General features: G+C 46.4%; 3 protein-coding genes across 3 annotated transcripts; 2 read left to right on the forward strand and 1 right to left on the reverse strand.

The window, feature by feature from the left end:
* Nucleotides 1–1,270: 1,270 nt before the first annotated feature.
* ASPWEDRAFT_738128 (uncharacterized protein) lies at nt 1,271–7,343 on the reverse strand (the record flags this gene model as incomplete). Its single annotated transcript, XM_040839384.1, has 18 exons — nt 1,271–1,696; nt 1,752–1,785; nt 1,835–1,900; nt 1,955–2,067; nt 2,132–2,173; nt 2,233–2,472; nt 2,525–2,550; nt 2,610–3,263; nt 3,315–4,806; nt 4,854–4,916; nt 4,965–5,134; nt 5,184–5,351; nt 5,401–5,881; nt 5,988–6,186; nt 6,238–6,841; nt 6,888–6,914; nt 6,962–6,978; nt 7,030–7,343. 18 exons carry the CDS (start codon nt 7,341–7,343, stop codon nt 1,379–1,381), a joined length of 5,028 nt encoding a protein of 1,675 aa, XP_040690689.1. The 3' UTR covers nt 1,271–1,378.
* A 1,144-nt stretch (nt 7,344–8,487) lies between these two features.
* On the forward strand, nt 8,488–10,959 carry ASPWEDRAFT_170511 (uncharacterized protein; the record flags this gene model as incomplete). Its single annotated transcript, XM_040830634.1, has 8 exons — nt 8,488–8,915; nt 8,960–9,163; nt 9,216–9,685; nt 9,732–9,848; nt 9,900–10,373; nt 10,424–10,488; nt 10,541–10,772; nt 10,826–10,959. 8 exons carry the CDS (start codon nt 8,488–8,490, stop codon nt 10,957–10,959), a joined length of 2,124 nt encoding a protein of 707 aa, XP_040690690.1.
* Nucleotides 10,960–11,427: 468 nt separating this feature from the next.
* ASPWEDRAFT_38648 (uncharacterized protein) lies at nt 11,428–13,211 on the forward strand. Its single transcript, XM_040834929.1, has 3 exons — nt 11,428–12,311; nt 12,366–12,659; nt 12,723–13,211. The coding sequence occupies exons 1-3, from the start codon at nt 11,486–11,488 to the stop codon at nt 13,163–13,165; spliced, it is 1,563 nt and encodes a 520-aa protein (XP_040690691.1). The 5' UTR covers nt 11,428–11,485; the 3' UTR covers nt 13,166–13,211.
* The last annotated feature ends 140 nt before the right edge of the window (nt 13,212–13,351 follow it).

Genomic DNA, 13,351 nt, shown 5'->3' on the forward strand with positions numbered 1-13,351 from the left:
GGGTATGAAACTGGGTAATAGTTCCATGTCAATCTCGTCTACCCCTGATGTATGTCTCTGCTTGACTTGGTTTGATGAGGAGCTCTTCGGAATGCTGAAGCGTAACAAGCAGGACTGAAATTGTTACCCTTCGGCAGTTCTAGCCACAGAAACCTTATCTACGCAGCGGCAAGCCCGGCAGAAGAGATAACTTTCGATGTGTATAGCACACCCTAGGGCGCTATAAATATTAGGTTCTCGAACATGATCCTATCATCTATATATTCCAATCATCTTTAGAATATATAGAAACCAAAAATATACTCTGTTATATACCCTTCCAAATTTATTCCAACAAAAACAATAATTCCATCATGGCGTCCGACAAAGAGTCATGGAAGTTAGAGATGGAAGACATCAAAGCAGAAATTTCCCACGAAGAGAAAAAACCCAAGCCGATCTCGATGACTCGATTGAAACGACTGATCCAGGAAAGGCAATCTGATTTATTGCGTGTATAGTATCAATGGGATGATTCCTTTTCAGTATACTTTTCTCTCATGATATGGAATGTAGATTAAGATCTACATTAACATGGCTTAGGCTACGACACGGGCGTCATTTCTGCTGTTCTTGTTACAATAAAGTCTGATCTTGGTAAAATTCTCACATCTAGTAAACAAGAACTCGTCACATCAATTATCTCCGGTGCTTTAGTCGGTGCTGTTCTAGCAGGCCTTAGCTGTGATCGATATGGACGGCAGCTGGAAATATATCTTGGCTGTGTCCTATTTACAATCGGTGCCATAGTCCAAGCAGTTTCCTATCCCCCCCCGCCCGGCAAATGGTAGCTTGCCGCTTCGTCATTGGTCTTGGTGTCGGAAGTGCTGCTATGATCTTCCCTCTGTATATTGGTGAGATGGCACCAGCACGCTTCAGAGGGAGACTGATTGTTTTGGATTATCTTTGCGTTGCAGGTGGGTGGACAGCTTGTTTCGTATGCACTGGGAGCGGCATTTACTGAAGTCCCTCAAGGATGGCGATATATGATAGGACTCGGTCCTCTACCTGCACTTCTTCTAGCGGCAATGATGCCCTGGTGCCCTGAGTCTCCGATACAACTGGTCTCTCATGGAAAGATGGAGGATGCTGAGGGTATGCAAAGGAGTTGCAGAAGGAGCTCAAGGAGGCGAGGAAGAGAGATAATGCTGCTTGAGCCTCAATAGATAAGGATCAATTTTGAATAATTGCAGATCTAAGTTCTTTCACACATTACGATCCTGGAAAAAGTTGCCCAAAAATATAAAGGCTACTTATGGCAAAGCCTGGGTGATAATTTACTGTTGCGATCGATAGATGTGCTATATGCTCCCCACAAATGTTTGAGTAAAGCTGTCCCTCACATAATGGGATCACCATTGGTATCCTTCCTGTCCCAGTTGATGTTCCATCGCTGAAGACCTCTAAACTCACTTTGCAGATTCTCCATCATCTTGATGACGTCTTTATTTTTCTGGACGCGTTGACCTGGAGGAAGTTGGCCATTCTGATTCTGAGGCCGGTTCATATCGTAAAATGTGTTTGTCCACTTGTCCAGAAAAACATAGACTGAATCCTCGACCTCCGCGTACCGTCTTTTGACCCACTTGTTCCATTCGTCTGCGAGCTCCAGCGGTTTGTATGGCTCTGTGATTCTCGAATTTGGGGCATTCCGAAGCTGCAGAACGGACGTGTTAGGGTATGGTATTTCGTGCAGTGGTTATAAAACTTACATGATGTTCAAGAAGACCGTTTTCAGCTTTCTTCCTGTGTCATTGTTAGTTATATTCGAAGATGCGCTTGTGGTTTGACCTACAGTCTGTCGGCAACCCGGTTGACCTGCTTTATAAGCGTCGTCTGGATTTCAGGCGTTCCAAGATATCTGCGTTGAATCATTAGTGCCTAAACAAATAGTCAATACCATGTGATGTCTTACTTCCAGACAAGAATATGCTTCTTGAGAACTCTCAAGCACGCATTGTATTTTTCCTTTCCTATTTTACACTTCTCGAGCTTTGTGGTCCCCGCCAATGTGGTGCCAGAGAACCACTGATTGCAAGTCAGTAAAGCCGTTGTAATGCTGCCCATGTATCATGTAATAGGATAGACTCACTCCCGCCTTTGTTCCCGAATTCAGGTCACCGGGCAAAAGGATCTGGATCCTCTCTATTAGCCAGTTGTAGCTAATGGTGGTTGCATTGCAGAATGACTCACCCATTCATCTATGTACTCCTCATTGCTAGGGTATGCCTTAGCAACATAATCATTTCCAATGAAGTTTTTTCTTCTTTCACCCCGACTCCCTTCAAATCCCCACCAGATCGGCATGTATTCACAGAAGGTGAGCTCGTCTGTGCCGCCCAACGGATCCGGGAGCGAACGGGCGTCGGGATTTGTCTTCTGACCTTCCAGGTTGGACCATCGTTTTGAATATTCTTGAAAGAACTGTGGTAACTGTAATGCATAAGATTACAATTTCTTTATCAAGCAGAAAAGGTGGACATACCATTTGAACCTCGAGCACATGCTCACCTATCAACATCAGTAAAAAGCCTTTTGAATCGAATGGGTAGCACTCAGTGCTGACATACTGGCAAATACTCTTTTGTCTGTTCCTGGCTTTGCAGGCGTGGGAACAACACCAAAGCTATAGTCATTGCAGTCATTCCAGTTGAGGCCATCATATGAGACCACGTTTTGAACCCCCTTCTTCTCCACCAAGTCTCCGGAGGAAGGGAAAGTTGGGAATCTAATCACACAGCTTTCATCGGCCGGGTCGAGGAAACCCTCCCACGTGTCTCCCTTCCGCGGATTCCTACAATAAGAGAAATCGGGCTTGCCGCTTCGTTTTATGACTGAGATTCTGTCTTCTTCATCATCATCATCATCCGAAAGGTCGTTGATGTCACATTTGGGGCTGGGAGAGTCCTCGGTTTCATCTTCTGCGCAGTAAACCCCTCGAGTGGAGAATGCACAGGTACTGCTCGATGAGTCTGGTATATCCAGACCAGCTGCCCGGCGAGCAAGACTGGTGTTTCCCATATGTAGATGGTGATCATCGTCAATAGACCGCTTGGAGAAGTCAGGCAAGGGAAGACAATCCTCGTAGACCTGTCTCATCTTGGGTGCGTTGAATGTGTAGTTGTTGCTGTTCCACTCCGAAATTGCACTCTGTACGTCAAGCTGAACATCAACATCAGCCTTGAGAGACAGGTCAATGCCTGTGCAGGAAGTTCCCGCAGATGCTATATACCGTTAGATTATACTTCATATAAGACAATATTTGGCAATCTCACCGGCTACCCCAAACTCAAAGTCTGCCTGTGTGGACAGCTTGATGGAAGTATGCATCAAGTCCTCCGTCGTCTTCTTCTGGGGAATATACAAACCAATATCAACTCCAATAGTAGGTCTTAACGAAACGGCGAGGTTGCCTCCTGTCTTGGCCGTGATGTCTCCAATCGCGGCAACAGGCCCACTTGTTGCGGTCAGGTCGAAGTTCCCAGCGGGCTGCTCTGGCATGCTACTGCTCATCGTATCTGGCAAGAAATACCAATAACGCGGATGATATATAGCAACCTCTGCCGTCGCTTGGGCAGCAAGTATGATATCAGCCTGCACTTGTGCCTCAACCTGATAATATGGATTGACCTTGAAGATGCCCTTGATAAAGTAGTTTCCCCCGAAACTGTCAAAGCTCCCCACTGGCACATAACCACTTGAGAACTGCATTTTCGCATAGGCTTCTACGCCCACTCCCATGGTGGCATTGAAGTCCTTCTGGCCGAAGAAGGAATATGCCTCGCTGAATGCGAAGTTGCGGAGTGTTCCAATGAATGACATGCCCATGTCCATTGTTGTATCCAGCTTGCCATAGACACTTGCCTTGGACTGGACAGTACCCTGCTTGCACTGCGCAGAGACATCCATCAGGCACTGACTGTACTCGTAGTGCTTCTTCAGCCCGGATTTGTCGTTCTTCAACATGTTTTGGAACCGCTTCCGCCAGGACTCTTTGTCATTCTCGGCCCACCAACGACGGTCCAGGGATCTCCAGTTACTTGCATCGCGCTTTACCGGAGACCCGGGGGTATCCTCAACAATCTCTTTGTAGTACCCCGGATGTGTAGACATGTCCGCCCGGAAATAAATCTCCCCGCCATCTCTTCGAAGGAGATGAAATTCATAGTCATAGTGAAAGTCGTATACAGCTGCTCCTTCTGATGTTCGTTTCTGCAAATGCCCAGGGATACTCGTATTGGTGGACCGCTCAAAGTGAACTGCACGAACCCATTCATTGGGGCCACAATGAGAGGGTAACCGGACAACGGTTCCCTCGACGCCTCCCTTTGTGATATCCTCGCAATTACTGTCAGAGCCACCAGTGCAAACAGCTCTAACTTTTTGAACAGAGTAATCATCTGGGTGTGTATCAGGACAGTCGAACAGCTCGAGATGTGAGCCATCGCGCTTTGAGAAACTTTGAACATCCTCTTCTTCGCCCACCATAACCATCCAAGCAAAGCCATTATCATTTGGATCATTCACTGTGGATGAGTCCGGATCATCTTGGCTATTATCAATGACCTCGTTGAATATCGTGTCGACCGAATGGCTGAACTTGTTGGCAGTCGGGAAAAGATTCTCCAGAGGAACTGGAAGGAATGGAGAACCACCGGATAGGGGAGGGTCGCAACAGAACGAGGCCTTTGATCCTCCCCAGCATCCCAGGCGTGGCGATGGAGGGCCACTGTGTCGGCCATTCCAGTTGAAAAGCTCTACTTGGCCCTGTGGAGGGTTAATAAAGGTAAAAGAAGGGGATGTATATCACTCACCACTGGACAGGTATTGCCATCACAGGTAGTCTCTTCTCCATGCCATCCACAATTGCTGTATTCCTAATAGTCTTGTTAGCAATCGTATATATTATATGAGGATGGAATTACCGGATCTGCTGGGCAACAAAACTTTTGAGCGTATTCTCCCAGCCTAACACCAAGTCTTCGAGGAGAAACTCTGGTGAGCTCTTGTGGTCTGTCGTCCGGGCAATCCTCGTCGTAGTTTGAAAGCGCACAGTGCTGGATAGCCTTCTGACCATTTGTCGCGGGACAGCACCCTGGATATAGCATTAGTATATCGAATAATATCACAACTGGAGCACATACAAGCCTTCTGGCCACCGGTATCGCAATGCGATCCAGATCCGCCAAAGTCATCCTGTGCCATCGTCACTTCTCCAATCTCGCAGTTGGCATGACAAACACCGAAGTAATTCGGCTCTCCTCTCCATTTACACGTTGATGAATCAGGGGCTGTTCTGGCGGGACAACACACTGACTTCCTTTAGCATATTAATGTATATACTTGGATAGACAGACTTACAAGATCGTTGTTGACTGTCACCAGTAAAGCCCTCAGAGCACCCATTGCCATTTTCATTTTCATTCAGCCTGACCATTGTGGTATCACCATGCGAGCAGCTTTCCCCGCAGTCTGTGATATAGCAGTCGTTCATATCGAACGCACCAAATCCTTCTTCAGGAGAAGGCGTGGGAACGTAGTTCTTTCCCGTCACGGCCTTGAGAGCGTGCAAACTACTATCGTCCTGATCAAGGGCCCAGATATACATACCACCAAGGCCTCGTTGATTGGCAAGATCGATCTTCGCCTTGAATGAGACGCTGTCGTCGAATGACATCCAATTTTTGCCCCCTTTTCCGTAGTTGAAGTAGTATACTGCCGCGTCTTCATCGTAGGTAATTCCTTGCCCGATGGACACACCTGCTTCGTCCATCTCATGAAGAATCTCTGTGTATGAAAGTATTCCTTTCGTATTGGTGCATTCGCCCTTTGGACCTGGTCCCTTGAAGGGACACCCAGCCTCATCACAACTTGTTGAGTTCAACTCGAATGTTCGACCGTAGAACTATCTTGTTAGCTGGACTCGTATGATGTGTGTGTATACTTACTGCAAGCCCGAGATTAATCTTGCCGGATGGCACGTCATTTCGCCAAAATAGATCCAACGCCAAGTCTATCTCCGTCAAGTTTGTATGTGCATACACATAGTTTCCGATCGGATTATTTCTGTCCCATGTTCCATGAAGGTCGTACGCCATCAAGTTAAACGAATCAATATGAGGGGTAAGGGCGCTGACATCGAACCATCTAATTCAAGTTAGACTCATATAATTTAAAAGGGGTTGAAGGGAATAATACCTGAGATACCAGTACGAGGTCGGGACGGTGATGGATATTCCAAACTCCTTGCTGCCTCCGTGGACATCGAAAAAACGCCTCATTTTCTGCAGCATTTTGGGATAGTTCTCAACATCAACCTTGCGACCTCCCCGATCCTCGGCCCCTGGATACTCCCAGTCTAAGTCAACACCATCAAAGCCATAGTTGTTCATAAAGTCCAGGAGGCCTTTTGCAAACTGCTTTGTCTTTGCTGTCGATGCGGCAATGTCAGTGAGCATAGATGGATAGTATGCGTCATTATTGAATTTCCATCCACCAACACTAACCCAGACCTTTAGACTGGGGTTCCTAGTTTTGGTATCAGCAAGACGGTGGTATAGGCTGTCAGGAACCTCGTCCATGTTGGCTACACTGTAATCATCCGGGTTGATATAAATGAATGCCACATTCAGCTGATCGAGCGCTTCAACGGGGATGAGTTCGGGTATCATTGCGGTCGTCAAGCTGCATTCGGTCGAGTCTCCATTTGCACGCCACATTTCATAGTATCCAATGACATTTTGGCGAACATCTGTGACACCACTGTCTGGGCGAGAGACATTACCGCAGTTGGATTGGCAGCCTATTTGACGTTAGCGGAGATATATAGTGTACTGTGTTAAACTTACCCCCTGAACAGAATTCCTCCGTAGTGCCTATTACAATTAGTATGTACTATTCTGAAAATATATTTTTTACATACCACAGAACCCGAATTCACTATACAGATTAGACTATGTCATCTAAAAGGGAACAAGGAAAGATACAAACCTGCAGCAAACCTTCAAAGGACATTCAGCACCTGGCTCCTCCGCATACTGACCACAAGGTGCTTTTGCTTTGCAGTTGGACTGACATCCATCTCCGCAATATACAGGCCCAAAGCCACAGACGTTGCTCGGTCCACAACACGCTCCGTTATCGCATTCCTGGTCTGGTCCGCATTTATGCTGCGTACTATCTGCCCGACGCTGGAGAGAAAGTCCCGGTGCCAGTGATGTTGGCTGAGGATGGCTCGGATGGTGATGGTTCCCGAGCACAGTAGTCCCAAGGGACGACAGCAGCAACAATGAGGTCAATTGCATACTGTCTAGGCACTCTCTACTGGGAACGGAGATGTATGGTCGAGCTTACCTCGCTCCATCTTTATATTTACGAGAACCCATGGGTCTCGCTCTACGGAAAGCGCAATTGAGCCTCGCGAATGACCAGTAGATCATTTCCTACAGGAACACAGTATTTCGAATGATATACAGTGGGATTGCTTGATAAAGGTAGAAACAAGGTCATGACTAGCAGAAACCTGGTTGATACTACATGATTCCACTTCCAATCTCCGGTCGGGGTCCTTCTCGATGATCATTTTTCGAGGCCAACACATTTGGACGGTTTCGAGGAGGCAAAGGATCTATACCCCGGTCAGGGTGGTTTGGTCTATGATAAGCTATTGTCACAGCCTTGTCCGCATGCCAGACTGTTGCCTTCAGATTATCCCGGGAAGGTTCATAGTTATATGACCATTATACTTATCAGGTGGCATGACTTTATTTACTAATGAATCTTCGAGGTATATAATTACCAGATTTATGTTCTCATATTCAACAATGTCGTGGAACAATGTCGTTGTTGACAGCCTCCACGACCATTTCCACGACACACGATTTCATGCTGAGGCGCCTATCATCTTGGCATACATATAGTCCCTGAATCGAAACTTAAAAATGCGTCTGGAATCACAAACGCCTAATGCGAGTGTGCACGGGTGGGTCCGCGCATCGAACCCTCATTAGCCCCCGCTGTGGGGAACGGGTTCATTCCGTGGACCAAAGATTCAGAGACTCCACTCGGTCGTCTCAAGACTGGATCTTCGCTGCATCTTGACTGCGCCGCATATCTGTTAAGAACCTGTCATAGGAAAAGAGATACGATCAGCGCCATTGAGCTGTGCCGCTGTGATGACTCTGTCCGGCGATGAGAGTGTATGACTCGATATCGGAAGAGACGGCAGCCATAACAAGGTTGTGGTTTAGGCAAACACGGGAGAACAATGCAGAGAAAGAGGCAAAAAGGCCTCAGTGGGATTGGTTGCATTCGATCCTGGTCGCACTTGCTTGAAGCAGTATCATATGCCGAATCGCGGCAGCCCAGCCTTTGCCTGTCGTGTTCAAGTATAGATTTCATCTTACAGCCGAATTCTCTTCCGGCCCAACAACGATACTAGGTGTCAAAATGTTTTTTTACACGCAGTGCGTTGTGTTGACACTCGCTGTGACTTTACCTGGTGTTCTTGGTCAGAATGCAACAACCGAAGGTTTACAGCTCTTCCCTCATGGTCCCTTCCCTTCCTTGTCTGCCAGCTGCGCAACTGCATTCACAGCAAACTTGTCGTGTAGCCTGCTTGAGACTGGAAACTCAATGTATCAATTCAACACCAATCTATCGACGAAGTTCTTAGACACGATGTGTACAGACAGCTGTCGCAAGTCAATCACTGAGTACCGGAAGAACGTTATCAAGGCATGCTCCAATGATACTATCACGTTTGGTAACAACGGAGCATCGTCGAGAAAGAAGTCAAGAAGCTCAACTGTTTATCGGCCCATTGCTCTGGCCGATTACTACTTTACGAACCTTGAACAGAGATGCACAAAGGATGGGTATGTGGAATATCAACTATTCTTGTACGCGCTAACTATGATAGAAACGGCAACTACTGTTATAAGATGATTGAATCCGAGTCTATTGAAAGTGCTTGTGATGAGTGCCTTCTGAAGATGCCCCAAATCAAACTGAGCAACCCATATTTCTACAAAAAAGGACTGGCATCTCGATATGCATCTCGCACATCTAGCTGCTCTGTTTCAACACTCCCAATTAGAACCGGCTCTCCAGTGGTATTAACCAGGTAAGTCAAACTACATACCTACCTATATCTAGTGGATTATCTGACAGTATAGTGCTTCTGCCTCTTCCTCTGCAACGCCAAAATGTACCGCCCCCACCGTCCCTATTCATCCCGGAGATACGTGCGACTCGATTGCAGCAGCCCAGAATATCAGTACCTGGCAGCTTCTGAGTGACAACGGCTTGCCTGGTGGATGTACTGATTTCCCATCAAACGGTACACTGTGCATTACAGGGACCTGTCAAACACATCTGATGACAAAGAACGATACCTGCCAGGGCATTGCCAAACAATACGGCATCACCATTACACAATTCCGGACATGGAACCCAAGCCTGAATGGGCGGTGCACCAATCTAGACATAGTCAAAGGTCATTATGTCTGCGTGTCCAATCCTGGTCACTTCACTCGTCCAAGGAAGATTGGAAGCAGTAACAAATCCGCTACGAGTGCGGTTCCAGTGCCGACGAACGTTGCACCTGGGACTAACACCCGTTGTGGGAAATATTACGATGTCCAAGGTGAGTACTTATACAACCTGTCTGAGACTAGCTAATGGGTTTGCAGAAGGGGAAAGCTGTGCTCGTATTGCTATGGCGAATAGTATTTCGTTCGATGAAATTCTGTTTCTGAACCCAGACCTCAACTCAGACTGCACGAACCTTCGGCCGGGATCTCAATATTGTAAGCACAGTTTATCTCAGTTTACGCACTATGCCTGCTGATGATATACAGGTATTCTGCCCGTAGGTGATATCGAGACCTACTCCGGTTACGAGGCAACTGCCAGTGGGAAACCTTCAAGCAGCACAGCAACCGTCACAAGACCTGCTATCACAGGCACCCGGACACCTTGGGACCAACTTCCAGAAGCAACCGGCAAGAGAACCGACTATCCCAAACAGACTGAGGCACCATTAGCAAAAGGAACCAGGAAGGACTGCGAAGAATACATGGAAAATATATACGGCAAGGATGTTGACTGTTCATATTTTCGGATACAAGTGCCCATGTCATACTTTGTGACATGGAACCCTTCTCTATTCTACTGGAATTGCACTCTTGCCAACGCGACTCGGTACTGCACCAAGCTTGGAGAAGGGTTTACCATTGATACATCCGAGGATGACGCTGTGTATGCTTCTGTGCCAAAGAATGCAGCACTCAACTCGACTCATCGCTGCTTTTCATGGCATAATGTTACCAGAGGTACTTATTATACCCGATTCTGTCAGACTGGTATATATTGACTATTCAAGGGGATGGCTGCGATAGTATCAGAGAGGAAGCTGACATTGGCATGGGCGCTTTTTATGGCTGGAATGTAAGCATATACACTCTTTTGAAATAGCCGCCATCACTGATTGTTTCAACAGCCCAGCATCCGTCGTAACTGTACCGGGTTGCAGTTGGGAGTTTCCTATTGCGTTTCAGGAGAAGGCTATGATGACACATCCTTCTCTACACCAACTCCCACGCCTTCATCTACTCGACCATCATCCAGTGCAACACCAAAGAGCACTTGTCCACCCGGAGGCGTCACCCCACCAGGTCCAACACAGTCGGGCATTCCCTGTAACTGCAATAAATATGCCAAACATGAAGATGGTAAGTATTGACAGATTCGTTTGGATACGTACATTGAACTGATCAATGAGTAGGTAAATACTGTCAAGACATAGCAGATGAGAATGACTGCACCCTTGAGCAATTCTACAAGTGGAACCCCGCTTTGGGCGGAAATTGTAAAGCTCTTTGGCCAGACTATAGCTACTGCGTTGGGGTGAGCAAGTAACCTTAACCTGTGAATTGTTAGTATTATGTGTCAAGCAGTGCTGTTATAGCACTGTATTCTGTAACTTGATGACCTTGTCTACCCTCTAAACCAATAGATATCTGTCATATGAGGCTATGAGGCTATGAGGCCTAGCAATCTAATCACTTCCGCGATCAGACACAGCGTTTTGAGTTGATCAAATTATTGTGTTTATGTAATGCAGTGTTAGAACTAAAATTTGTGATCTCGAGTCTAGCCATCAAGGTTGGGACGCTCAATGGTCTATGCCATTGAATTAATAAGGATTATCCACGGTCAACAATCTTCATGATCCCTGACAGGACAAGGCTGTGTGAGTGGAGAAAGGCAGAAACCTGAAACCCATAAATGAGACTGCCAAGCAGCCCCTCATAGCATCACCTGACTCCTTGTGTTCAAGACATTTAATTCCTCAACTATAGTACATTGAATTCATCTTCACTTCACTTTATTTCTACCTTAAACCACATGTTTTACCAGCAACTTCAACTCCTATAGTAGCAAAATGGGCTGCGATCTCCCTCTCGAAATCCTGTCTCAAATTGCCTCCCACTTCACCATCGACTATGACTTTACTCGCAGGACCCCGCGAGAACCATTTCCGCTTGTGGCACCATTTACTGTCGTCTCAAAGACATGGCAGGTAGCCTTTGAGCCAGTCATCTACAACACTTTGCTGGTCCAAAGCAAGGAGAAGGTAGTAACCCCCAGATGCAACACTGGGCTGTTGACATGGGAGCGGTTCAACGAAATCACGTCAGGTGCACCATATCGGGTGCGACGTCGAGCGTGGGTTCGCCGAATTGTATACTGTATTGGTGTTCCCTGGGGGATAATGGGGGGATATAATTTCGCCAAATTGGACGGTTATACGCCAGATAACTACATGCGACACGAGAATGACGAGGCATTTCATTATGGCATGACGAATCTCTTTGGTGTGCTGGGCTCGTGGGGTCGTTTGGAGCCTGGTCTTTCACTCAATATTTCTCTGCGTGTGGAAAAGAGAAACGTGGAAGAGCCATTGACTGTGTATGAAGAATCAGCAGACACAGTCACCACAGAATATATGACAGGTGAAACGGACTCGGTTATTCCCCAAAGGGCTTCTTTCTTGCCAGGTGATGAAGGACCCAGTCTCGTCGAAGTACCGATCATTCGAAAAGTAGATTTCGATCGCAACAAAAAGTTCCAAATAGTCGACCATCTAATCTCCGTCGATGGGGTTATGACCATTCTCAAATCCTGTCCTTTTCTTGAGAATGCATCCATCAAGATGGAGCACTTTCTTCGGCCAGATCACCTGGAAGCCTTGAAAGATCGTCGAAACGGTATTTTGATGATCGTCTTGGTATTCTGAAACCTTCGTGCTAATTGAAGAAAAGGAATCGCAAAAGGGCTTCTAGAGCTCCCGTCAGCCCTCGAGGTTCTTCGGTTGTCGTGTGATCCCGAAGAGCCATGGGCAAACAACATGGACCCGCCTTACGTTCTCTTCGACGGCTTGGATACATTATCAACCAATATCCGGAGAATCAGCATGGACCTAGTCGAGATTCATCTTAATAATGTCCGGATCAGTAAAGAATTATTCTGGCCAACAGATGAAAGCAAAACTGAAAATATCTACTGGCCCAAGTTGGAGGTGATTGATATCAAGACGCCCCCTTTTCAACCTAATGGTGAGCAGTGCCTAGCCGTTGCTCACACAATGAAATGAATCACTAATTCTCTGACCTTCATAGGCTCATGGGTATTCCTTGCCGATTCAGATGATGACAATATGTATTTCGAGCACTTCGATGAGGAAACCTGGGCTATGAATATTTCAGACGCGGACGCAGGCAACCCACGGCGAGAGATTTTGGACTTATATACCATCAATGCCCTTTATCTTTCCGCGAGTAAGGCTGTTCGCAGGATGCCCCGTCTTCGAAAGTTTCTTCTCGATATCAGCGACTTTCATGCATCTATGAAGCTGTCCGTCGCAAAGATACAGGAGAGTGGCAAGTTCAAAATTGAGTGGGTCAGTTGCACCGGATCCCAGCCAGGATACAGACCAGACCAAGAGATTTGTTTGGCTTGGGGATTCGACCCCGGAGATTTAGAATTTATAGACGATCTGAGTCTAGACAAGTGGGGTGATGATGACAGGATTACCACTTCACGTGCGTTGGTTGATCTATAGATCTTGAATCCTGAATTTTAATTCTATTCCAGTCAATGCTCCCTGTACTCTCATTTTTCTTTTTCTTATTTTATCTATTTATTTTTACTTCTTTTGTTATTATTATTATATTTTTTTTTTTTTTTTTTTTTTTTTTTTTTTTTTTTTTTTTTTTTTTCCTTTATTTGGCTGGCTTGAATGAGGTAT

Source organism: Aspergillus wentii (genome assembly GCF_001890725.1).
Source record: "Aspergillus wentii DTO 134E9 unplaced genomic scaffold ASPWEscaffold_3, whole genome shotgun sequence".
Lineage (NCBI taxonomy): Eukaryota > Fungi > Ascomycota > Eurotiomycetes > Eurotiales > Aspergillaceae > Aspergillus > Aspergillus wentii.

Excerpts from the sequence above, each read along its gene's own strand:
- ASPWEDRAFT_38648 (XM_040834929.1), top strand. The coding sequence starts at position 11,486 with ATGGGCTGCGATCTCCCTCTCGAAATCCTGTCTCAAATTGCCTCCCAC. Across the intron at positions 12,312-12,365 it reads CTTGAAAGATCGTCGAAACG|GAATCGCAAAAGGGCTTCTA; the intron begins GTATTTTGATGA and ends ATTGAAGAAAAG. Across the intron at positions 12,660-12,722 it reads GCCCCCTTTTCAACCTAATG|GCTCATGGGTATTCCTTGCC; the intron begins GTGAGCAGTGCC and ends TGACCTTCATAG.